The sequence below is a fragment of the Mobula hypostoma genome, chromosome 17, assembly GCF_963921235.1.
Source record: "Mobula hypostoma chromosome 17, sMobHyp1.1, whole genome shotgun sequence".
In the NCBI taxonomy this organism is placed as follows: Eukaryota; Metazoa; Chordata; class Chondrichthyes; order Myliobatiformes; family Myliobatidae; genus Mobula; species Mobula hypostoma.
In genome coordinates, this window is record NC_086113.1 from 12698618 (window position 1) to 12726476 (window position 27859).

Below are 27859 nucleotides of genomic sequence, written 5' to 3' on the forward strand. Positions count from 1 at the left end.
AGTTAATGACATATTGTTGGAATTGGAAAAAGTTAGAGAACAAGCCTGCTTTAAATTGCCGAAAAGGACAGTGGGTGTAGGCTGGATAGGTGCTACTGGGGCCATCTGCAATACAGTGGTGGTAAGCAAAAAGGAGGATGTCCCAGTGGACAACCATTTTAATTCTACTCCCTATTCTCATTCCATGGTCTATGGCCATCTCTACTGCCATGTTGAGGGCACTCTCAGATTGGAGGAGCAACACGCCATATTCTGCCTGGATAGCCTCCAAAATGACAGCATGAACATCAATTTCACAAACTTTGGGTAGTTTCTTCCCCTGCCCTTCCTTTTCTATTCCCCACTCTGGTTCCCCTCTTACCTCTTCTCTTCTCCTCATCACCTCCCTCTGGTTCCCCTCCTCCTTTCCTTTCTCCCATGGTCCACTCTCCTCTCCTACCCGATTCCTTCTTCATCAGCTCTTCACCTTTTCCACCATTCACCTCCCAGTTTCTCTCTTCATACCCCCCCCACCCACCTCAACTGGATTGACCAATCACCTTCTAGCTTGTACTCCTTCCCCTCCCCGCTCCACCTTCCTATTCTGGCTGCTTCTCCTTTCCTTTCCAGTCCTGACAAAGGGTCTCAGTTACAGGACTGTGTATGTGTGTGGGTGGGAGAGAGGAACGTGGCTTGTGTTTTGTTGCTGGATGTGTTCTGCTAAACATTATGGACATGCTATGTTGGCGCTGGAATAGGTGGCCACGTTAGTGGGCTGCCCCCAGCACGTCCTTGGCTGTTAATGGGAACGGCACAATTCACTGTACGTTTCAAATTCAAGTTCAAAGTACATTTATTATCAAAGTATGTATGTAGTATGCAATCCTGAGATTTGTCTTCCCACAGACAGCCACAAAACAAAGAAAACCATGGAACCCATTCAAAGACAACCATCAAACACACAATGTGCCAAAAAAAAAGAACAAATTGTGCAAACAGCAAAAAAAAAGTGTAAAACACAGAATATAAAACACCAAACCACGAATCAACAAACCAGTCCAGGCATATTCAGTTCAGCTCAGTTCAAACTAGCTCTGAGTCATTTCGATATATATGTGATAAATAAACCTGAATCTGAATATCTGGAATGTTCTGCCAGAAGAGCTGGTAGAATCAGACAGTCACTGTGTTCAAGAAGCATCTTATGTGCAGTTTCTTGTAGCTACAAGTTCTAGTTGGTAGCAGCAGAGGCTTACTTGACCAAAATGTGATCAGTCTGTCAAAATTTCCACAACAGTACAGAAGGGTTAGCATATATCTGAACAATAACAATTAATTGAGGTTGTCTGATTGGCATACAAATTAATTAGTAGTACATTTTTCAAATGGCCTGGATACCCAAATACAGTCACAGAAATAGACCTAAATATTAGATTGGATAGAAACTGATAACTGAAATTAATGATCTAATGACAAATTAATTTAATTAACTTCAAATTAAAGATTAGACCAAAGTAAAGGTTAAAGCCATTTATCCAAGCAACAGGACTAATCATAATTTAATACATATCATCGAGGTCATTTTGATTTAAAACGTCAATTTATTGTTATTAATTTATAAAGTCAGTCAGATTTGCTGACAGAATGGCCCAGATATTGCTATATTAATAATGATAGCTATTACCATTTATTCTTTCTTTAGGATAAAGCTGACAGCAACTTCTAGATTGAAGGCTTACACATGCAGAATATCAGAGGTTGCTTGTTAAAGATAATCTGCTTTTAGTGAAAACTTCCATATTCCCTGCATTGAAAATGGCCATCACAGCACACACTGCTGTGCTTGTCCAGCGATTCTCTATTTAAAACGACCGAGGAAGAGTTAAAGTGGCTACGGTCAGGCATTAGTGGACAGATGAGTCCAGTGTTATGTCTACTCAGGGAACAGAAATTCATCCCTTCAAAACCCACAAATCACTACCCAAAAAATAAGAGATACAGAAGATAAATTATATGGAAAACAAAAATCAGTAAATCGACACAAATTGTTTTTTCAATTTACATCTCTTGATGCATGTGCAGATGACGAAACGTTACATCGGTACAGCCAATTTCATAGGAACGCAACCCGAACCCCGTAACAATCAATTGCATGTAGTAAGTGATAATTATCATTGAACAACCTCTCTGACACTGAAAAATTAATTTCACAACTTTCAAGCGCCATTTTTTCAGAAGAAAATTAAAGCTGGGTAGTATAAAAAGTTATTTTTATTTTATCTATCCATCCCTTTTTATCTCCCCTTTCTTTCAATCACATCTGTATTCCTAATCTCCCTTTCATTTCCTGTACAAAATGTTCAGTAATTTATATTTCCTGTTTTATTCTTCATGCTATGAACTTTGTTTCCTCTGTAACATGAGCCAATGTACAATTTTGTAGAATCAGAATCAGGTTTAATATCATTGACTATGTCGTGGTTTGTTAATTTTGCAGCAGCAATGCATAATAATATAGGAAAAAACTGTGAATTACAGTAAATATATGTTTATGCAATAACTAAATGAAATAAGTAGTGCAAAAACTTATAAAAAAAAGTAGTGAGGTAATGTTCAAGGTTTCAATGTCTATTCAGAAATTGGACGGCAGAGGGATTGAAGCCCGAATCACTGAGTATGTGCCTTCAGGCTTCTGTACCTCATTCCTGATGGTAACAGTGGGCAGAGGGCATGTCCTCGGTGGTGGCGGTCCTTAATGATGGATGCTTTGAGGCACCACTCCTTAAAGATGTCCTGGATTCTACGGAGGCTAGTGCCCATGAGGGCGCTCACTAACTTTACCATTCTCTGCAACTTACTTCCATCCTGTGCAGTAGCACCCTCCCCCCTTCCCCTTTCCAGATGCTGATGCAGCCAGTCAGAATACTCTCCACAGTACATCTTGTACTTGTGAAATTTGGTGGTTGGAGAGGACGTTTCCAATAGTGGGGGGAGTTTAGACCAGAGGGTGCAGCCTCAGAATTGAACATCCCTTTAGAGCAGAGATGGGGGGGGGGAATTTCTTTAGCCAAAGGTTGGTGAATCTGTGGAATTCATTACCACAGACAGTTGTGGAGGCCACGTCATAGGATATGTTTAAAGCAGAGGTCGATAGGTTCTTGATTAGTCAGGATGTCAAAGGGTGAGAAGGCAGGAGGATGGGGTTGAGAGGAATAATAAATCTGCCATGATGAGATGGTGGAGCAAACCTGATGGGCTGAATGGCCTAATTCTGTTCCTATGTCTTCTGTTTTTATGGTTTTCTTATTAGAAGAAATGAAACTCAGGAAAGGAAATGCAATAGAGAAAGCCGCTATAGAGTCCTAAAGAACTACAGTACAGAAACAGGCCCTTCGGCCTCTTTAGTCCATGCCGAACTCTTATTCTGCTAAATTCCATTGAGCCGCACCCAGACCATAGGCCTCCATACCCTTCCCATCCATGTTCTTATCCCAACTTCTCTTAAATGTCGAAATTGAACCCACATATCCACCACTTCCTCTGGCAGCTCATTCCACACTCACACTATCCCCTAAGTGAAGCAGTTCCCCATCAGGTTGCTGTATTGGATAATTAACCCAAGTGACAAAGTCCAGTATGCCAGTGAAGTGTCTTCCAATTGGCTGCTTAAAGAATCCCACCATCTCTCTATTTCCCCCACTCACAACATATCGCTTGTAGAGGCTACCAAAATGAAATACTGTAGACGAAGGACTCGAAACCATTACCCAAACAGTTGTACAGTATCGACTTTCTCACTCAAAGTTAACAAACTGAATGAACTATATCATGAGGGGTAATAGGAGTATGCCATTTGGTATTTTTAATTTTGTTTAAAACTGAACACATTCAGAAGTATTATTTGAGTTTTGCCCTTAAGTATTACGTTAACAGCTCGAGTAGGACTCCTGCCGATGCTCCAGTTGCCTCCCACATTCCAAAGATGTACAGTTTAGGATTAGCGAGCTGTGGGCAGGCTATGTTAGTGCCAGAAGCATGGTGACCCTTGCAAGCTGTCCCCAGCACACCCACAGACGTTGGTCATTGCTGCAAACAACACCTTTCACGGTTTGCTTTGATATGTGTATGACATAGATGGGGAGTATGTTTCCCAGGGTTGAAATGTCTAATACCAGAGGGCATACGTTGAAGGTGAGAGGGGGTAGGATGAAGGGGATGTGAGGGGTAAGTTTTTTACTCAGGATGCCTGGAACACACTGTCTAGTATGGTGGTAGACACAAATACATCGGAGGCTTTTAAGAGACATTTGGATAGGCACATGTATGTAAGGAAGATGGAGGGCTACGGACATGGTGTAGGCAGGAGGGGAGTTTTGATTTGCTTTTTAGATGGGCTGTACTGTTCTATGCTCCATGACAAATAAAGCTAATCTTTATTATCAACAGACAACATAAACCGTACCACAATATTAAACTAACTACAGGTATAAAACTGAACAGTGAAGTAACCCCTTCCAACCAATGGCGTACTTCATTTTTAGTATAATATAATAATGACAATTCTTCCCTTGTAATTAACATAATTTATAGCTACTAGTCTGCAATTCTGGAGCTATGTTATTGCCTTGAATGGCTGGATCTGAAGTGATTGCTACATTTTCTCCGGAGACCCACGAGTAAGAGGCCTTGTCCATCGACACATGGATTAATAAAAGGCATTAATCTTGTAGATTGTAATACAACACCCCTTAAATGTCCTACTAATCTAGTTTTTAACAAAAGGAAGATGGTTTTAAACGGAGACATTACACAATGATTGAAGGCATGATAATTAGTCAGGTTTTCTCTTGCATTATTTTATACAACCTGGAAATGCTTTACTATGAAGGCTTGAATCTGATGAGCAGATTCCTGAATAGAATGGATGAACTTCCAACAATTAATTTTAACAAGTGCCAGCCTTATTCATTCTATTTAGTGCGGTATACAAGCGAATTTAATTAGGGAAAAAACATTTCACTCTATTCACACATCCATGAAATTTCATCTCCTGTACTTTTGGGATTAAAACAAAGCACCAAGGACAGAACATTTTGGACCCAGCTTGTCACTTGCTTCTTTCTTTTGCAAAATGGGTAAAAGTATTATTCGTAAACACGAGGAATTCTGCAGATGCTGGAAATTCAAGCAACACACATCAAAGTTGCTGGTGAACACAGCAGGCCAGGCAGCATCTCTAGGAAGAGGTACAGTCGACATTTCGGGCCGAGACCCTTCATCAGGACTAACTGAAGGAAGAGCTAGTAAGAAATCTCTTACTAGCTCTTCCTTCAGTTAGTCCTGACGAAGGGTCTCGGCCCGAAACGTCGACTGTACCTCTTGCTACAGATGCTGCCTGGCCTGCTGCGTTCACCAGAAACTTTGAAAAGTATTATACACTCAGTGGTCACTCTGTTAGGTACAGATTAGTACTCAATGTGGTGTTCAGGAGCTGTAGCCCAACCACTTCAAGGTGCAAAGTGCTCTGTATTCAAAGATGCTGTTCGGCACACCACTGTTATAAGGCATGGTTACTGTTTCTGTCGCCTTCCTGTCAGCTTGACTCAGTCTGGCCATTCTCCTCTGACCTCTCTCATTAACAAGGCATCTTTGCCCACAGGACTTGCTGCTCACTGGATGTTTTTAGTTTTTTGCACCACTCTCTGTAAACTCTAGAGCCTATTATGTGTGAAAATCCCAGGAGATCAGCAGTTTCTGAGATACTCAAACCACCCTGTCTGGCACCAACAATCATTCCACGGCCAAAGTCATTTAGATTGCATTTTTTCCTCACTCTGATGTTTGGTCCGAACAACAACTGAACCTCTTGACCATGCCTGCATGCTTTTATGCATTGAGTTACCGCCCATGATTGGCTGATTAGATATTTGCATTAATGAGCAGGTGTAGAGGCGTATCTAATAAAGTGGCCTCTGAGTGTACATACTAGAACCTTTTGGTTTTTAAGATATGAACAAACCCTAAATGGAATACAAAATTAACATTTTGTTTATCATATATATGATGTCTATCAAGGATGAACGGATTCAGTCAATACTTACTTTCAACTGAATTAAATCAATCTTTCCCTTAAGAGATAAAAACATGATAGTTTTAATTATACAGAAGTAAAGACCTCAGGATAACAATCCAATGCATATGTTGATGATCCAAATATAAGCGGGTGCAACATACATCACACAACAACTCCAGGTGGCACCCAAAATGGTGTTAGCCTCAGGCCTGAACCCTGCCTCAACACCAGCTGTGAAGTGACCTCCTCCGTGACCTGCCTTGCTAATGCTCAGGATCACAATTAAGAACTCTGACTCCTGCCATCCCTCAGTCCAAAGCACAGCAGGAAAGGCGAGAGGTTTACGGGACAAGGGGTGAAGAGGGAGATGTACTCAGGATCAGCGAGGAGTGAGAGTCCGGTGAGAGTTCTGGAGGCTGAAAGGGACCCACTGGTGTTAAAGTGAGCGATTGAGCAATGTAAATGGGTGGGGATGAGAAAGGAGTGAGGAGGAGGAGGAGGGGAAGAGTCAAACAGAGGGAGAGAAAATGGTGTGAGAGTTGGTCTGACAGTTTCATTCTCTCTCTCTCTCTCTCTGTCCCTCTCTCTGACCCTCTCTCTCTCTGTCTCTCTTTTTCTGCCTGTCTTTCTCTATCTCTCTTTCTCTTTCTTCCTCTCTTTCTGTCTCTCTTGCTGTCTCCCTCACTGCCCTATACAATATCTCATCTCCATCTACCTTCCTGTTGTCACTCCCATTCTCCACCTCCACCCTCTCCCCTCCATGCCCACTCATTCAAACCCATTTCAAATATACCTACCTGCCTCCTTACAACAATCCCCTTTGCAATCTTTCTGTGCATTATTCCCTGTCCGAATCCAGTCATGCTGCCTTAGATGTGAAGGCCTGGAATACTATGCTATTCTGTGCCCACTACAGTAGGGAAGGACTAACCTTCATGGTGTACTTTGGAAGCTTTTCTCATGATTTAAACATCAAGTTTTCCCCACACACAGAAATTAGGCAGCACCAACGGAGAAGAATAACCAGTCTACATTTCAGGCCAAGACACTTCATCAGGATTAATGAAGGGTCTCAGCCCGAAATGTTGACAGGTTATTCCTCTGGTCAGCCTAAAACATCAGCTGCTATTCCTCTCCATAGATGCTGCCTGGCCTGCAGAGTTCCTCCAGCATTTTGTGTTTGTTTTACTGGATTTCCAGTATCTGCTTAATCTCTTGTGTTTAAGGTTTTCCCACTCTCTGGAATATTCTCATAAAAACCAATAAAAGGATCCCTCAGCTTGCATTTTTCTTTCAGCTAATAGCGTTTGAAAGCAGATCAAGCACTCCACTTTCCACTCAGCGAGGATTTGAGTTTTGTGTTTTACATGTGGCAACAGTCAAGGGTGGACAGATCCTGTTGAAATTTCCTTCTGGGCTGGAAAAATATTGCAGAAGACGTCATGTAATGGCAAACTAGAGAATCATGGTGCAGTTAGGCTTCTGGGTGTGGAGTTTTTATTTGCACAGTTATATATATAATTCTCTCTTACCTCAGTGTCAAAGCGAGGGTCCTGATAGGCATCACTGATATTCACTGGAAGACCTGTTGATGCGACCAGCTCCGCTATCCTGTTGTTGATCAGCCAACCAGAGCACGATAATTTCTCCATGCTAGCTTTGACAAGGATTTAATTCATATCAGCATTAGGATTTCACCTGCATTAAAAAGGAATCTCACAGACAATCCAACTTGCCTTGAAGCCAATTACAATTTGAAACCCTGCATATCCTCTTCAGAAAAAAACAGGGTTTAACCACCTCTGTAAAATTCGCGCAAGTGATGAGATCCAAGGATTGGCAATCTCCAATCAGAGGCCACTTTAATATGTACCTCCTGTACCTAATAAGGTTGCCACTGAGTGGACGTTTGTGGTCTCCTGCTGCTGTAGCCCATCCACTTCAAGGTCTGACGTGTTGTGCATTCAGAGGTGCTCCTCTATACACCTCTGTTCTAATGCATGGTTATTTCCTGTCAGCATGAACCAGTCTGACTGTTCTCCTCTGACCTCTCTCATTAACAAGGCATTTCACCCTCAGAAATCCCACTCACGGGATGTTTTTTGTTTCTCACACCATTCTCTGTAAACTCTAGAGTGTGAATATCGCAGAAGATCAGCAGTTTCTGAAACTTTTAAAGAGGACATTGATAGGTTCTTGATTATTAAAGGCCGCAAAGGTTATAGGGAGATTGCAGGAGAATGGGGTTAAGAGGGATAATAAATCAGCCATGATCAAATGGTGAAGCAGACTTGATGGGCCAAATGGCATAATTCAGCTCCTATATCCTATGGTCTACTCTGTGCCCTGACTGATAGAGACCAGCATGTCAAAAGCCTTCTTCGTCACCTGTTTACCTGTGTCTCCACTCTTAGTGAGCCATGTACTTCCTCTCTACAAGGTCCCTCTGTGCTACATCACCAGAGCCCTACCTTGATTTGACTTTCTGAATTGCAACACTGCACTTATTTGGATTAAACTCCATTTGCCAGTCCTTGGCCCACTTACTTGGGTTTTCAAGATATGCCTGTAGTATATCATAACACTCAACATCCACAACACCACCTATTTTATCTGAGATATAAATGTTTCTTTTTCCTTGAAACTCCACCATGCATTGCACTCTAAATCAGAATTCTTAACTAATAGACTGTGTCCAACAACTAGATACATATCCACTTTGTTTCTTGTCTGTGGCATGATATAGGCTCTGTAACATAACCATTAATATATTGACACTACATATTTGTAGGACAGTATTGTTCCCTCAACATAAAGTTTTGTCCATCGTCATCAATGAAGACCTTGACACCATTAGTACTTTTTATGAGGTCGAGTTGCTAGTTCGACACTCAACCGGGCACGGATGGAAAGCGTGCCCGGGAGCGGCTCGACTGGATTCAAACTCGGGAACCTTCGCTCCTGGAGTCCGGCGCTGGTGACACTGCGCCACCAGCCGTCTGATGGTGCCGAGACTAGAGCTTGATTTGGATTTAAGTGAGGGAGAGTCAGCCTTACTCTCTCTTCCCAATTCCTATCTGGATCCAGTGGCAAGACAAGAGTCGCTTTGGCTGGAGATGGGACTAGGCGCAGTGGATGACCAGGACATCTTCTGTGTCTTGTTGTGCTCTACGCGTTCCACGACGCTTGCAGAGGCCGCCTTCTTGACCGTTGGACCTTCCATTGGTCTCGTCCGCTCAATCTGCCGGAGTCTGTCTTCACAATCCCTCAACATAACTTTAAAGGCAAGACCTCTGAGGACGGCCTCTTTGCAATAAATAAAAGAAAGAGTCATCAGCATCTGTCATTCAACATGTCTCCAATGGACTGTTGAACATAACAGGCACTGCATTTTGATTAGCAGAGGAATATGTTGGGACTTAGAATATGCTGGGCCCCATATCTAAGAAAAGATGTACTGGCATTGGAGATGGTCCAGAGGAGGTTTACGAGAGTGATCCCAGGAATGAAAGGGTTCTTGCATGAGGGACATTGGATGGTTCTGGGCCAGGCCACATTGGAATTTAGAAGTATGAGGAGCAGATCTCATTGTAAACTACAGAATACTGAAAGGCCTAGTGGACGTAGAAAGAACTTTTCCAACAGAGGGGGCACAGCCGCAGAGTAGAAGGACATCCCGTAAGAACAGAGATGAGGAGGAATTTCTTTAGCCAAAGGGTGGAAAACGTGTGGAATTCATTGGAGGCCAAGTCACTGGTTATATTTAAAGTTGAAGTTGATTGGCTCTTGATTAGTAAACATGTCAAAGTTACAGGGACAAGGCAGGAGAATGAGGTTGAAAGGTATAATAAATCAGCCCTGATGGGATGGTGGAGCAGACTTGATGGGCCAAATGGCCTAGCTCTTCTCCTTTGTCTAATGTTCTAATCTTTGTATAAAATCACTTTAGATTTGCTACAGATATACAGTATGTTAAGGGTGGAACTTGAAAGCAATTGAACATGAAAGATTCTCTTCAGTACCACCAGCCTGACTCAAAGCATTACTTACAATGTTCTGCATGATTATAAAGAGACAAAATGCAAAATTAGGATGCATTTCAAAACTATTTAAGTACCTTTTTACAGTATCTATATCAAAATTAGATTGTATTGCCCATGTGGAAAAACCCGTCCTAATTTATGTCCCTATAAAATAAATAAAAATGTATTGTTTTCCAACTGGTTTCTCACAAGTATGATAAAGATATTAATAAAAACCTGATATGCGAGTACAAAATCAGTTATATTCCTCACCTGATATGGCTCTCAACACAACACAGTGGAGACATCAGCTCAAAGGTCTTAGAAAACTTCACCACCTGTTCAACAAAGAAAAAAATACTGTCATCCTCCACACTGACGTTGACCAAGAAGTGAAATTATACCAAACATGACTAGCATCAGACAATCACATCTGAAAGTCAATCACCCATAATTCGCATCCTGCCTCAAATTCATAAATCCAAATACAGGCAGGGTCAGTGACACTTTGCACTTCACACTCTGTACCTCATATCTATAGTCACTGTACTATTGTGTTTCGCATGTCCTGCTGCTACCAGGAAGGGCTTCTCTTGCCAAGGGTCACCTTGCCACGTTATCATTTCCTGTCAGAGTCGCCTTATGTTCAGATACTCCTCCACCTAACGTTAGTTTACGCATATACAATCAGTCTATGTATACAAGTCAACCATATGTATATACGGCCACATTCCACAGTTAATTGCACATGGTGTTGTATATGATTACCTTTATATTTACATTGTGTTTTTTATGCTCCTTGTGTTTTTCCTTATGCTGCATTAGATCTGGAGTAACAACCACTTTGCTTATTTTCGTTCTCCAGTACGCGAGTGTAAAGGAGAACAATCTTACATTGGTGGCTCAGTGGTAGAATTCTCACCTATTTATCACACATTCAATTCCTGGTCAAAGCAAAACTGTGCAGCCCTGTAGCATAGTGCTTTACAAAACCAGCGGCCTGGCTGCAATTCCCGCCACCATCGGTAAGGAGTTTGTATATTCTCCCTGTGACCGAGTGACTTTCCAAAGGCCGTCCTTCCTGTAACTGCATAGGTTTCCTCCCACATTCTGAAGACATATGGGTTAGTAGATTACGCAAACAACAGGAATTCTGCAGATGCTGGAAATTCAAGCAACACACATAAAAGTTGCTGGTGAACGCAGCAGGCCAGGCAGCATCTGTAAGAAGAGGTGCAGTCGACGTTTCAGGCCAAGACCCTTTGTCAGGTCTAACTGAAGGAAGAGTGAGTAAGGGATTCGAAAGTTGGAGGGGGAGGGGGAGATCCAAAATGATAGGAGAAGACAGGAGGGGGAGGGATAGAGCCAAGAGCTGGACAGGTGATAGGCAAAAGGGGATACGAGAGGATCATGGGACAGGAGGTCCGGGAAGAAAGATGGGGGGGGGGACCCAGAGGATGGGCAAGGGGTATATTCAGAGGGACAGAGGGAGAAAAAGGAGAGTGAGAGAAAGAATGTGTGTATAAAAATAAGTAACAGATGGGGTACGAGGGGGAGGTGGGGCATTAGCAGAAGTTAGAGAAGTCGATGTTCATGCCATCAGGTTGGAGGCTACCCAGACGGAATATAAGGTGTTGTTCCTCCAACCTGAGTGTGGCTCCATCTTTACAGTAGAGGAGGCTGTGGATAGACATGTCAGAATGGGAATGGGATGTGGAATTAAAATGTGTGGCCACTGGGAGATCCTGCTTTCTCTGACGGACAGAACGTAGGTGTTCACTGATCTCCCTCCTGGCACTTATCTGTGTAAGCGGAACAAATGCTACACATGCCCTTACACTTCCTCCCTTACCACCATTCAGGGCCCCAAACAGTCCTTCCAGGTGAGGCGACACCTCACCTGTGAGTCGGCTGGGGTGATATACTGCGTCCGGTGCTCCCAATGTGGCCTTTTATATATTGGCGAGACCTGACGCAGACTGGGAGACCGCTTTGCTGAACACCTATGCTCTGTCCGTCAGAGAAAGCAGGATCTCCCAGTGGCCACACATTTTAATTCCACATCCCATTCCTATTCTGACATGTCTATCCACGGCCTCCTCTACTGTAAAGATGAAGCCACACTCAGGTTGGAGGAACAACACCTTATATTCCGTCTGGGTAGCCTCCAACCTGATGGCATGAACATTGACTTCTCTAACTTCCGCTAAGGCCCCACCTCCCCCTCGTACCCCATCTGTTACTTATTTTTATACACACATTCTTTCTCTCACTCTCCTTTTTCTCCCTCTGTCCCTCTGAATATACCCTTGCCCATCCTCTGGGTCACCCCCCCCCCGTCTTTCTTCCCGGACCTCCTGTCCCATGATCCTCTCGTATCCCTTTTGCCTATCACCTGTCCAGCTCTCGCCTCCATCCCTCCCCGTCCTGTCTTCTCCAATCATTTTGGATCTCCCCCTCCTCCTCCAACTTTCAAATCCCTTACTCACTCTTCCTTCAGTTAGTCCTGACGAAGGGTCTCGGCCTGAAACATCGACTGCACCTCTTCCTACAGATGCTGCCTGGCCTGCTGCGTTCACCAGCAACTTTGATGTGTGTTGCTTGGGTTAGTAGATTAACTGGTCACATGGATGTAATTAGGAGGCATGGGCTAATTCAGCTTGAAGAGTCTGTTATTGTACTGTACCTTTGCATAAAATAAAATTGAATCTCGATTGCATTTGATTGAAGATAAATATTGTATCATATTCATGTTATCTGAAAACTTATGAAAAATTGAATCATTTTATGTTTGATTGCCTGAATTCACCTGTATATATTGCCTGTATATATATTGCCTATATTTGCTGGGATCAGGATTTGATAGTGCCTTCACGAAGAACTCTTCCGTTGCTCTGAAAAGATCTAGCGCATGAGACACAAAGACAAGACTCAGGGGAAGAGGGAAATTCAGATTGAAAAGTATCTGAAGCTGCATCTGGTGTACAGAAAGGAAAGAAGGCATGAAGGGTCTTGGAAGCCTCTCATTTTTGATTCATCATCATCATTATGTGCTGTGACGTAAGATGTGGCCGATCATTGCCCCATGACTACGATTGTTCCTGGCAAATTTTTCTACAGAAATGGTTTGCCATTGCCTTCTTCTGGACAGTTTCTTTTCAAGAAGGGTGAGCCCAGCCATTCTCAGTACACTTCAAAGATTGTCTGCCTGGTGTCAGTGGTCACATATCCAGGACTTGTGATATGCACCAGCCACTCAAACGACCATCCACCACCTGCCCCCGTGGCTTCATGTCACCTTGATCGGGGTGGGGGGCTAAGCAGGTGCTACACCTTACCCAAGGATGACCTGCAGGCTAGCGGAGGGAAGAAGCACCTTACACCTCCATTGGTAAAGACATTTTTCCACCACGCCGCCCAAGTCTTTGACTAAATACTCAAAATGGGGACAAATAAGATTCAGTGACATGATAGTTAAAGGATAATACTTCTAGTATAAGGCAGCAAGTTTTGTGCACTATCATTAAAAAAGTAACAAAATATAGCTGAAATTAATTGTGACCCAGACTGCAATCAGAGCAAAAAGTAAGAGAGCTAAGACATTTCAAGTCCCATGTCCCTGTATTTTATTCTGCTGCTTTTGAGGCAATTAAGAAATGCAGGCAGTTCATTGTTGGGGCATTCATTCAAATACTTAATTATAGCCAGAAGCATTAAATTATAGAGGAGAAAATCAAAGAAGAAGGCCCTGTGTTTATCGCCAAGAAGAAATGCTGGACAATCACACTCTATTCTGCCCGCAATAACATTGTGCACAATCCACACAGCAATAATTTGGACAAAAATCACACCATCAATTATACAGTTTCCATGAAACAAAAGTAAATGCCAGGTTCTTTCAATAAAGACAGGCGCTCTTTTTCACTTCAGAAAATTCATTCCAGATTTTGATACAATCAGCTAACTTGCCAAAGAAAACACTGACCTTGAGCGATGCTGTTGCTTTGAAAGTGGATTTGGAAGCAAGACAGATCTGAATGATACACTAGAAAATTTAACGCTGTTGCCACAGAAATATTAAAAGGGAAACATTTTATTTTTCACAGAATTTCTCCTGAATGTACCAGTCCACAAAGCCCTCTGTAACTCTACTGTAGCACGGAACTTACATTCTACGGTATATATTATAGCTGGTCACTGGCTTACTTTAATAGCATTGTTTACTCCCATAACATGCATTGTTACTAAGTATATGCAGAAAATCTGTTCCTTTATTCTTGCTGATGAAAGTCCTTGGAAAATATCCAAGGATACTTAATGCAAGCACCATTATCGATAAATAGTCACTGGAAGGAAAAATCATCCATCATGGACTTGGGGAAATTGAGGAAGTGTAATAATGATCACTTCACTCTGCTCGTGGATTGTTTGTCCCATTCCCACTAGGGAGGAATTAGAATCAGGTTTAATATCAATGGCTGATGTCATGAAATTTGCTGTTTTGGGGCAGCAGTACAATGTAATATCTGATTAAAAAAGTGAATTACAGAAAGTATAGTTAAGCTAAACAGGTAGTGCAAAAAATGTAGTAAGGTAGTATTCAGGGGTTGAATGTCCATTCAGAAATCGGATGGCAGGGGGAAAGAAGGAGGCTACTTTGCATCCACGCCGGGAACAGCAAACTCAAAAACAGCCACCTTACCCAGCAGTAAGACTGATCAACACCTCCACCCAGTGACCCACCTCACCACCACTACTTTCATTTCCTGTCAGAGTCACCTTATGCACAGTCACTCCTGTACGTATATCAATTTATGTACATGTGCATCTATGTATATAAACTATCTGATATATTTTTATTTATTGTTTTCTTTTGTTGTTGTGTTCTTTATCCTTAAATGGCAGGGTGGAGATATGCCTCTATCAAAGGAGGTGTAAGATGCTCTGTCCCTCCGCACGCTTACAGATCACCCTTGGGCAAGGTGTAGCACCTGCTTAGCCCCCAGATCAAGGTCACGTGAAGCCATGGGAGCAGGTGGTGGATGGTCGTACGAGCAGCTGGTACATATCACAAGTCATGGCTATGTGACCACTGACACCAGGCAGACAATCTCTGAAGAGTATTGATAATGGCTGGGGTCACCTGTCTTGTAAAGACACTGTCCAGAGAAAGGCAATGGCAAACCACTTCTGCAGAAAAACTTGCCAAGAGCAATCATGGTCATGGATAGACCATGATCGCCAATGTCATATGACACGGCATAAAGATGATGATGATGATAATGATGAGTTTCTTTATAAGTGCTGCCTTGGATCCAGAGTAACAATTACTTTGTTCTCTTTTACACTTGCGTACTTAAAACAACATTAAACAATCATGAATCTTGAGTGCAAGAATAAACCAAGAATAGATTTGAGAACAAACTGACGTCCATATTGGCCAACTATACGGGCTATCCCATAACTGTAATTTAATATACGTACATCCTAGATAAAAAAATGTTACTTTTTCATTTCTTAATACCTCAAAGGTAATCCATACTTTTTCCAAATTCATTATGATATAGAATACAACACCTCAACTCAGAAACTCATCAGTCCAAGGGGTGACTGGCCAAAACCAGAAATGAACCAGTGAAATGGCTGGAAGTAAAATAGAATTTCAGTCCCCTTATCCATAATCTGCATTTTATTATATAAACATTATTCCTACGTATCCAAGAGAAACTATAATGATGAGTTCATCTTTTAACAAAAATGAACATAACTTCAATTGTACACTTCTTTATTAAATGAGAGTAAAGTTAGACACAGAATGTACAGTGCTGTTGAAAAGTCTTCGGCACATGTATGTAGCTGGGATCTTCATCTTCTTCAGCCTGTCGGATGATTGCATTTGTTACTTTAATGGCCAGAAGATCTATTTTATTGAACTGGAAGGAGACCAATCCTCCTACTACATTCCAATGGTTTTCCCAAACTATATTATGTTTAAATTTAGAAAAAATTAGAAGTGATATTTCTGATCCTTCGGTTAAATTTGAAGAGACTGGGAAACCATTTATTCAACACTTTCATATGACGTAATTCGACCTTTCCAAATCCTTTGTATTAACTTAAAATACATGAATAGAGGAGCGGAGTTGATGACATTACTGAACCTGTTCGATTTAAGATATTGGTCTAGCCTTGTTTTGTTCCATTTGCTTTTTTGGGTTGAGTATTTAGTTCTTTTTTTTTTGTTTTTTTTGGGGGGGGGTTTTCTTTGTATTTTTTTTTCTTTTTATTTCTTTTTTTCTATGATTAATTACATCGTGAGTTTAGAAGTCTACTATACCTGTGTTATCTGAAATTTTTTCTGTATGTGTTTATTAACAATAAGATTATTCCATTCTCTTTGTATCAACATTGGTATTTTGTTTATAATCTTGGAAAAATTAATAAAAAGATATAAAAAGAAAGGAATTGGATTCCAAACGCTGACGCCCCGAGCTGTAACAGTGTTGTGCTATCCACGACGGTACTGTGGCTGCTCACAGAACTCTGTGCTGTTGTAGGCTGAAACAAAGAAAGCAAAGAAACACTTACGGGGGACTCAATGTCTTCCAGCAGAAGAACTGAGCACCGTTCACATTGCAACAGGGTCAGAGCTCGCTGCATGATTTTCCTGACAACTTTCTCCAGCTCTGTTTGCTCTTCAAACAAGTCGTTGACAACCTTCAGCAATGCCTGTAACCATGGTAACAGGGTTAATAGAGACAAGAATAAGGTATCACAACTAAAGAAGTTCTTAACTTGAAAACGAACCAAGCAGTGCCTGATGATGGAAAGGCTTCAAAGTTCAAAGTTCAAAGTAAATTTTTATAATCAAAGTACGTATACCTCACTTAAGATTAATTTTCTTGCAGGCATTTACAGTAGAACAAAGAAATAAAACAGAATCAATGAAAAACTATACACAAAGACCAACAATGTATAAAAACTAATCATTATTATTAATAAATAAATAAATAGATAGACAGATGAATAAATAAATGAATGAATGAATGATACTGACAATGTGAATTGTAGACTCCTTGGAAAGTGAGTCTAAAGATTGTGGAATCGGTTCAGTGTTGAGGTGAGTGAAGGTATCCACCCTGGTTCAGGAGCCTGATGGTTGAAGAGCAGTAACTGTTCCTGAACCTGGTGGTATGGAACTTAAGGCTCCTGTATCTCCTTCCTGACAACAGGACATAGATCAGAATTGCTACTCAATGTCAGAAGGGAATAACCAAGTATATTTCCGTTAAGTTGATCTGTGCCATTCTTAACAGTTGGAATGAAGGGAGTTATTTCATATATTTAAGTACATGCTTATCAATATGGAGTGAAATATTGTGTACAGGTACTGTGTGCCAACAGTTTTCGCAAAGAACGAAGCGGTAAAATATACTACTGTACCTTTTTAGGGGAAGTTAAGGAATTTTGTTCAGTACTTTGGAAGTATTTCCTGCCCTTTCATGAAAGGCATCAAATGATTTTAAATCCTCCTTCTAGTTGACAGGAAAAGTAGATGGAGCTTCAGTTTAACATTTTAACTGAAAGAATGTAGCATTCCATCATCTTTATGCTTCGGTCCATGTGGATAAGAAGCTAACAAGTTATTGGGTTTTGGTGGAGTAAGTGTCAATGTGCATCAAATCAAACTTTTACCTGCAATAAACACAAAATGCTGGGGGAGCTCAGTAGGTCAGGCAGCATCTACGAAGAGTAATAAACAGGCGATGTTTTAGGCATAGAGAGGGACCCTTCATCAGGACTGAAATGATTTTTAGAACAAATGCAGCACTTTATGTACAGGAAAGCATCATTTGTTTCGGAAAATAAGACAAAGGAGCAGATTTAGGCCATTCAGCCCATCACATCTGTTCCAGCACAGAGGCAATGAAGCATTTCTTCCTTTATTCTTTCCCGAAAGACTGCTGAAAATTTTGGTCTTTTTTGGCCCTCCTAGTGAAACACTTAGAATCATAAAGTCATACTGAGATGAAACTCAACTTGCATAGATTATATTACACCATCATTAATGTAGACCTGAATGTACTTTACCAATCACAATGTCAACCAATAGGTGGTGTGGCATTTAAGAGTATAAAACAAAGAATAACATCTCTGAAACATTATAAATATCTCCCATTATTCATTCCTGTTGACTCCAAGAGCATTGAGGATGCAGGAGGGGTGTATAAATGGAAGCTGAGTAAACATCCCCCATCTTACACAAATGCCCAGTCGTAATTGTAAATACAAGAGATTCTGCAGGTGCTGGAAATACAGGGTAACACATACAAAATGCTGGCGGAACTCAGCAGGTTAGGCAGCACCCAAGGAGAGGAATGAACAGTTGACATTTCTGGCCTAGACCCTTCCTCAGGTCTGAAAAGGAAGAGGAAAAAGCTAGGACATGAAGGTGGGGGGAGGGGAGGAGTACACGCTGGCAGGTGATAGGTGAGCCCAGGTGAGGGCTAAGGTGGGATGAAGGTGATAGGTGGAAAAGGTAAAGAGCTGAATAAGAAGGAATCTAATGGGAGAGGACAGTTGACTATAAACACAAGGGATGCTGCAGACACTAGAAATCTTAAGCAACACACAGAAAATGCTGGAGGAACACAGCAGGTCAGGAAGCATCTATGGAGCGGAATGGACCATCGATGTTTCTGCTCTGGAAAGGAAGGGGGAAGAAGCCCAGATAAGAAGGTCAGGGAGGGAAAAGGGTAGAAGCTGGCAGGCGATAGGTGAGCCCAGGTGAGGGAGAAGGTAGGTGGGTGGGGATAAGTGCTAAATTTTTTTGTGCGTATTTGGACTATGAATTAACACTGCTCGAGAATACATACCCTGCTTCTGTCGTATTCTTTGCGAGATGCTGTGAAGAGTTTGGCATTGGATATGGATATTCCACAGAATGGCAAGTACATCTGCAGTACCTGGAGAGAAGCACACAATAGCGATCCAATAGTCACAGTCCTGGAGGAATCTGAGTATCAGCCTAATAATCCCACAGGCTACAAATCTGTGAGAAGCGCGCACTTCTAACAAATGTTGCTCCTCTCAAAACTGTGCCGCGAGTTTGGAGCGCAAAAAAAAACCCAGGTTCAATTCTGAACTGGGCTGCAGTCGGTGTGGGGCTTGCATGCTTTCCCCAGGACCGCACAGGTTTCTTCCAGCTCCCTCCCATACCCCAAAGACGTGTGGACCAGGAGGTTAATTGCCCACGATAAATTGCTCGTAAGTGCTCAGAGAGGAATGACGGAATCTGAAAAAGGTTGATGAGATGGGATTAATGTAAGGTTAGTAATTGTGTGGTGGATAACTAGAGCGGACTCGGTGGACTAAAGGGCACACCCCTCTCTGACTCTCCACATATTTATGAAATTATATTATATTTAATTTTCATCATTAAAATGAATATCACAACATTTTCACATTTGAGAGCACAATTCATCAAGAATAACATTGCTTAAAACCATGGTCTGTCATAAGAAAAAGTAATTGGTTTAATTTTACCCTCGATCTCAAATCATTTCCATTGTCAATGCACATGAATTTTGTATAAAACAAGACCATTAAACATTATTGGGTACTTTGTGCTTGCCTATCCCATTTCTTCAAATTTAATCTGGGTTTACCATGCTGAAAGTGTACAAAAGTCTCCAGACTGTCATAGTGAGACATTATCCGAGCATGTTTGAGGCCTAAAAACAACATATGGTGTTGGCATCTGAACAACCGGAGTCTTAAAATTTAAGATTCAAAGTTAATTTATGATCAAAGTATGTATAGCATATACAACCTTGAGATACATTCTTTTGCAGGAAAATAAAGAAATACAATAGAATCAATGAAAAGCCACACATACAAAGGCAGAGTGAGTCTACAGGCTGTGGAATCAGTGCTGTGCTGAGGTGAGTGAAGCTGTCCACACCAGTAGGGCAACAACTGTTCCTGACCCTGTTGGCATAGGACCCAAGACTCCTGCACCTCCCTCGCGATGGTAGTGGCGAGAAGACAGAGATGAGTCAGACGCAGGTAGATAGGAGGGGCTTAAGTGGGGAATCTTGTCTGGCACAGAAAAGGGTGTTGGACTCTGATTCGTTTTCTGCTCTCAGGCCCCGATGCTTTTTCTGACCTGAAATCTGCCTCAGGAGTCTCTCTTCTGGTGATGGCAGACCCTTGTCCGCTTTAAGATGCCATTCCTACATTTCTTGAGAGTCAAGTTCACTGAATCCATCAGGAGATTGTAAAGCCAGCTTCCATGTTAGTTATCTGGTCAACTGCTGCGGAATCCATTGCATCAAGCTTTCTTGTAGGTAGGTTCTTTATGTAATTTTCATATTGTTGCTCCCAATACTCCCCCCTCATTTCTGAGTTCCTGGGCTCCCCAATCACCTGGCCTCCCGAACTCCTAACGTCAACACCCAAATGCATGTAGCTGGTTTCTGTTGAGCTATGAGCCATGACCCTAAAGAAACAGCCTCACAATAACCACCGTGTACACCTCAGAATTTCTGGCCCACACTATCCTTCTGTCATATACAGCGTATTCATTAAATAAGATATCACCTTAGTTAAGGGTGAAGCAATCAAGAAAGCACTTTCATTCACTAAACAGGTAGGCGAGTTTATGGCCTATCAGAGGAAGCATTTAAATATAATTCACACAATTCCCAAACAGATTTATCAATCCAATCAAATTATTCAGTTGAGTTTTCCCTAATTTTTAAATCAGCCTTTTTGTCACATTATCCATCTAGCTAAACGCTAAAAGAGTTAAGTATCATACAGTTCTAAAAACCAATAAACCTTTGCAAAGAACCATCTGATGCCAGAACTGCCTGAAATGAGTTTTCACTTGTCATGGTTTGTGTTCTATCTGGACAAGGAACCACAGGTTGGAACATACTGTACGTTATCTGGGAGTCACATATTTCACCCAAGTTTTCAGCATTTGCGGATTTACAGTTTCTGTTGACAAACACTTTTGTATCTTGGATTTTAATAGGGGGAAAAGATGCATTTATATACAGTCCTAGGTACATAACAAGTCAAGTTTATTGTCATTTCACTATATACAAGTATTCTGTCAAAAGAGACAATGTTTCTTCAGACCAGGGTGTAAAGCACACTAGTACACATATATAACACACATATATTGTCAGGGTGTCTAAGAATTTTGCACAGTATTTTATTTGTCAACGTGGAGCGGAGAACGGGTTTGTAAATCTGGCCAGAGCAAAGGATGTTGGGAACGGCAAGGGTGCAGAACCGCAGGTGGGGTGCAAGACAGGTGGCAGGGAAGGAGTGCCAGGAGTGGGGGGTGGTGCGGGTGTGGACACATCCAGGTCATTTGATTCCAAACAATTGTTTTATTAATCATTACAGAATGTCTCTCTGGTTCTTCCGGCTCCCTCACATCTCCCTTCCCCTTTTCCCAATCTTGATTCCCATTCTCAGTCCACAATAGAGGCCCATATCAGAATCAGATTTATCATCACTCACCTATGTCATAAAATTCGTTTTTTTCATTGCACAGCAATACAGTGCAATACATAAAATTACTACAGTACAGTGCAAGAGTCTAAGGCACCCTAACTATATAAATATACCTCAGACTTTTGCGCAGGACTGTAGTTCCTTTTTAAATTCATCTGGCAGGGGCAGATGGCGGAGGAGCTGTGTGACCTCAGTTGCAGAGAGGAGTAGGCCTCAAGCCTCAGTGTCGTCTGTTTACAGTCACCCAGGAGAGAGGCGTCAGAGTCGGTGCACTCCACCAGAGGCAGTGTGGCGTGGTGTCTGAGCTGGAGTTGGTGCTGCCCCCCAGTGTTCAACTGCAGACTGCTGTAACTTTCATGGACTCAGGGTCTTGGATTATATATTTTTGTGTGTGACTGTATTTTACTGATATCTTATATGAGTTTGCTAACTTGTATATGCTATTTGTGCCTTGTACTGTGTGTGACTGTTGGTACTGTGCTTCGCACCTTGATCCCGGAGTACACTGTTTTGTTTGGCTGTATTTGTAGGTACTCGTGTATGGGTGAATGACAATTAAACTTGAACTTGGAATGGAGTACCACATTGAAAATATAGTTCCTCTGACAAAGCAACAATGTGTTGCTGTTATCTGCATTATATATTGAATCCCCAGAAAGAGAACTTGAGATTGACTTAAGGCAAAATTATTGTTAAGGAATTATGCTCCGTCTTGTGTTCCACCTTGATAATCAGAATCAGGTTTATTATCGTTTACAATTGTCTTGAAATCTGACGCTTTGTGCCAACAAATTATGGTAATTTACAAAACAGTACAATAATGAGGTAATTCAAGTAATGACAATAAAGAAATAGCACTGCGACAATTGCGTGGCTTGAATACCAAGAAAGAATTTCACAAAGGTCAACTGAATGTATTATATGGTTTTAATATAAACAGTCCTGTTTGGGAAGGGTAGCTGATTACAGTGCTTGGCTGATGGAGGGTTCCTCGGAACTGGGTGGCTGCAGATCTTCTACATCTGCTAGCCAGACAAGGGTCATGGTGAAAGACCAATTGCTCCAAATGCTGATTACTGAGATCCCAAAGGGAAGAAAACAAGCTTCTGGGTTACATCAACTATAACTTTGGTAAGAGTCACATGCAATTGTGTAAGAAAATGGAAGGAAACAAAATAAATATTTTTAAAGCAAAATTGAGAAAAGGGGGATCGTTTTGCATTAGGCTGGAGGTGGTAGATAAAAGAAGTAATGTGCTGAAATTATAAAGATTAAAGGTCAGCTTCATTTGTCACATGTACATCGAAACATACAGTGAAAGGCATCTTTTACATCATATGTCAGCATATGCTTTATGAGAAGTAAAACAAAAAAAACAGAAATATCAAAGATGGACCAAATGAGTTTGAAGGGAGGGTGGAAGTTGGAGGCAAAAGTTAATGAAATGGAAAAGCTCAGCATGGGTTCAGGAAGCAGTGGAAGAGTTTGGGGAGTGTGACCAGTGTAGGCTTAGAACACATGGCCAACGAAATGGCAGGCATAGACATGCCCCATGCGGGCGCCCATGGCTACACGCTTGATCTGAAGTATTAAGGCATATGGTGAGAAACTGGAGTTAATAGGTGGATGAAGCAAAGTCCTCAATAACAGATCCAACTAGCTCTTCAGACTTTTGCCTCTTCCACCTATTAACCCCAGTTTCTCACCATATGCCTTTATACATATCCCTCCCACCTGGATTCACCTATCACCTGCCAATTCCTGTTTCTCTCCCTCTCCCTCGCCTTCAGCCCTCTTCCTTTTCAGTCCCAACGAAGGGTCTCGACCCAAAGGACCGATTGCTCCTTTCATCAGATGATCCCTGACCCACTGAGTGGCTCCAGCAGTTTGGGTGAGATGAAAAGTGATGCCTATGGGAGTCAGGTAACCTCCTTTGCTCACTGTCTAAGCTTATGGATGAGCAAAAGCCAATTGGGCAAGTTACCAGTGGGCATTGCTGGCTTGTAGCCAACAGGACGGGACAGATATACAGAACATTAGTAAATTTCTAATTTCACCAATTAGTAAAAATCCTGCTTTAATATATTGCCAAAGAACACTGAAGCATGTCTTTGCAAGTACACTTACACTACTGGGAAAAAACTACTGATAGGTGCATCATGTATTGCATACCAGGTTGCAAAAACAGTGGGTAATGTTGGTATCTCAATGTTTTAATGAGGCAATTGCCTGCATTTTATTATCCTCCAGCTCTGTTGGGTCACTCTGATTTATTACATGTTTATGAATCTCCCAGGGTCATTCTCATGGTCTGATATCACAATATTATTCCCTAGACCAGCTTAAATTTTTCTCTGATACTCTGCATCATGTTGTCACTGACATATTTGTAGCTGAACCATCAACTCAATCTTTGACACTGGCGACATCTGAATTTATCAAAGTTCTCAATGTCACCTTTCAAGCTATCAATAAACAGGATATGACTGATTCGGTTTTTGTGTAGCGGGGTTTAATTTCAATGTATGACATTTTCAAAATGTCAACCAAAACTGCTTCAAGTAACCCCTTGTCTGCTACCTACAGATTACTACTGTGCGTACTCATTTATATTTACAATGATGCTAGGATAAATTCAAAAAATTCCCTTTGTTTGTCACAACCCAATTAAAATAAAACTAGCTGAGTATAAGCTACTAAACTGCTGTTTATTTCAAACTGCATGCCATGCTTTTTCTAATATATGACTGAGTTTAAAGTCTACTTACACCGAACTGATGTCCCAGTCACTATATTCAACTGTACTGGCCAATCCTCAGTTCTCTGCTGAGTACAGTAGTCTCAGATATCCACAGAATGGTGCTCTGGCAATTGTCCTCAGCATTCATTTCAAAGTACATTTACTATCAAAGTATACAACCCTGAAATTCATCTTCTCCACAGACAGTCACGGCACAAAGAAAACCAATGAAGCCCGTTCAGAACAAAAGCATCAACCCCCACCCCCCCCAGTGCAAAAGAACAAATCACAAGAACACTAACCCCCCCTCCCCCCACAAACAGTAACAAGAACATCAACAGCACCCCCCATGCAAATAACAAATTGCATAAACGGCAACAGGAAAGAATGAGCGAAAACACGGAGAACGAGAGCAAAATCAAAAGCGTTCGTATTCAGTTCGGCTCAGTGTTCATTATCCGCAGGCTGTCCCGATTCAGCGTCTCCCAAAATAGCAAACGGGAAAAGGAGCGACCAGGAACTATGGTCCAATCCACAAACTGCAGACCCAGTACTTCAAAGATCGGAGGAGGAATATTGTCTCGGATTCTGTTCCTCTACGTACATACTCAGAGATACAGCTTGGTAACAGGCCCTTCTGGCCCAATGAGCCCACGCCGTCCAATTACACCCATGTGACCATTTAAACTACCAACCCATACGTCTTTGGAATGTGTGAGGATACCGGCGCGCCCAACCAGGCGACCACAGGCAGACAGTATACGTTCCTTATAGACGGCGGCAGGAACTGAACGCAGGTCACTGGCACTATAACAGTGTCATACTAATTGCTTCACTACTGCGCCGTTCCATTAATCAGAGATTAATTAGTTAATTAATTGAAAAGCACTAACAAGAGTGCAGAGAGCCAAGAGGATCAGCTCATGAAGTCATGCCCCCATCAAACAGCACTCACTGTTTCAAATTAAGAGGCTGAATTTAGTTGTTCCTTTATTTACTTGTGTTCTGGAAGATGTGAAGTTTTCTGGCAAGGCTAGCATTTACTGCTAATCCGTAATTACCTTTGAGAAAGTGATAGTAAATCACATCCGGAAAATGATTTATAGAGATTAACTTTATTTGTCACAGTTACGTTGAAACATACAGAGAAAGATGCTGTTTGTGTCAATGACCAACACAGTCCGAGGACGTGCTGGGGGCAGCGGGCAAGTGTCACCATGCTTCCAGTGCCAACATGCCCACAACCCACTACCCCATACATATTTGCAATGTGGGAGGAAACCAGGGTACCCGGATAAAACCCGTGCAGTCATGGAGAGAACGTACGAACACCTTACAGGCAGTCAGAACTGAGCCCTGATCATACAGCTTACACGGTAAAGCATTACGCTACCATGCCACCCATTATTTCTTGAGCTATTGCAACCTTTCTTGGACAATTACCCTGACAGTGATGTTGGCTTAGGAGCTCCATGATAGCTAGGGCGCCCAAGACATTGGCACCGTACTGTAGTCATTTTATGCATTGAACTGTACTGCTGCAAAAAAACACTAATTTCTTGACATGTGTGAGTGATGATAAACCTGATTTTGGTGTGGGTCTCTATCATGGACTGAGAGTGGGAAGGGAGCAGGGAGAGGGGAATCATGGTGAAGGGAGAGGGGAAGGAACAGGAAGCACCAGAGAGACATTCTGTCATGATTAATAAACCAATTGTTTGGAACCAAGAGACACTAGGCAAGGTCACAGGGCTGGGTGTGTCTGACCCGCACCATCACCTGTCCTGGGACTCTTTCCCTGGCACCAGCCCCAGACCTCTCCTGTGACTCTCCGCCCTCATCATTCCCACATCCTTTGCTCCCACCAGATTTACAAACTCAATCTCCACTCCACAGTGACAACTACAGAACTGTGCAAAAGTCTTAGGCACCCTAGCTTTATATATGTGCCTAAGACTTTTGCACAGCACTGTATATAGTACACCAATGTATATTGATACCAATCAAGTGGGCTGCTTTGTTCTGGACAGCATCAAATTTATTGAATGCTTTTGGACGTCTCATTCAGACACGTGGCAAGTATTCCATCACACACCTGATTCAGGCCTTGACAATGGTGGACATGCTTCGTGGTAAAAGGAAATAAGTCACTTGCTCCAACATCCTGACCTATATGTAACAACTGTGAAGTGTTTGTCTTATCTCCTGTGACTCATCACTGCACTATTTCTGAGAAAAATCAAATTACATAGTGCTACACCAGGTGCTAATAGGCAGGACATCAGAAGCTCTAGGTATGGAAAGGAGGCAGTGAATAGAAAACACAAACTTCTGGTGTCAAATTTTGTTTATAAAAATAGCAATATATACAAAATATTTATGAGTAAGAACAACTCAAAATTCCAACATTCAACAAAAACCAAATTCCTTTTTAGTTAGAATCAGTGAGATTCATTAGAATAACCTTTGTTACTCCAATTTCTCTAATTAATTAGATCTAGTGTTATTCCCCATTTAAAAGGTTTACAGACTAACCTTTCTTGTTACTTATCCCTAGTTAGTTAGGAAACTAATTGAATTCCTATTTTTAAGTATTATGGTTAACTTCAGTTTCAGTTCCAGTCAGAAAGTCTACAAATTCAAATTTAAAAAATATATATCTATACAGCTTAACTCCTTTCACAGCAATTCTCCAACATCACAGCTTTTAAACAAAGTAAAACTTATACATCCAACCACATTAAATCCTCTACATCATCAAACATTCCGTTCCCGCACGGGTTCTTCGACCTTTGGTGGCTCGGTTTCTTGGTTCGTTGGATGAACTAGTTGATCATCCACAGAAAGCTGATTCAGAAACTTATACAAAAAAAACCTGACCAAATCCCTTGGTGTGATTTAACAGAACTAATTCCCAGTTACACGGTAGAGATCCTGGACACTCGTCTCTGCCGATATTGTCTCATTACAGCTGCTGTTTGTTATAGCCGTAGCTTCAATAGATCTTTTATCGCTATCATCTCTCCTCCAGGAGTTTCACCCTGAGGTCTTCAAGTAAGTAGGGAAATAGGGTAGAGATACTCACTACTAATTCAACTTTCAACAGTTTCATATCTTTAACTTCTAATAGTTTGCTGCTCTTCTCTCTCTTTCCCACGCCTTGCCATCCCCCCGCCAAAGTTCTCTTTTTGTTAACTTGGTAAACCTTGTCTTCATCCCTCCCCAGGTGCAGCTTTCTAACATTACATCTTTGGGTTTAATTAACCCAAGTTACATATAGTATTGGGTCTAGTTGAGCTTCTGGTCAATGATGACCCCCAGGGTTATGATGGTACCAGTAGGGGATTCAGTTGTGGTAAAAAACCATTCAATATCATTACCATACACGAGATCCCTTAGGGAATTACAGCTTAGCAGAAACCGTGATTTGGGCAAAAGAAAATTTAGTAAGAAAATGGATTTGAATTTCTGAATAATTCTGGTTTCAGTACAACATTATTATACAAACCATAT

General features: G+C 41.6%; 1 protein-coding gene across 2 annotated transcripts in view; it reads right to left on the bottom strand.

Annotated features, from left to right (window-relative positions):
- The window catches only part of LOC134357680 (dual 3',5'-cyclic-AMP and -GMP phosphodiesterase 11A-like), a 251408-nt gene that overhangs the window by 146719 nt on the left and 76830 nt on the right, over positions 1-27859 (bottom strand). Inside the window, exons 3-7 of one of the 2 annotated variants that reach the window (XM_063069298.1) lie at positions 18951-19040; positions 16663-16803; positions 14060-14107; positions 10348-10412; positions 7585-7705 (exon numbers count right to left, since the gene is read on the bottom strand). In XM_063069298.1, coding sequence (XP_062925368.1) covers positions 7585-7705; positions 10348-10412; positions 14060-14107; positions 16663-16803; positions 18951-19040 — 465 coding nt within the window. The remainder of the gene's footprint in view (positions 1-7584; positions 7706-10347; positions 10413-14059; positions 14108-16662; positions 16804-18950; positions 19041-27859) is intronic. The other variant, XM_063069299.1, reaches the window with a different exon arrangement.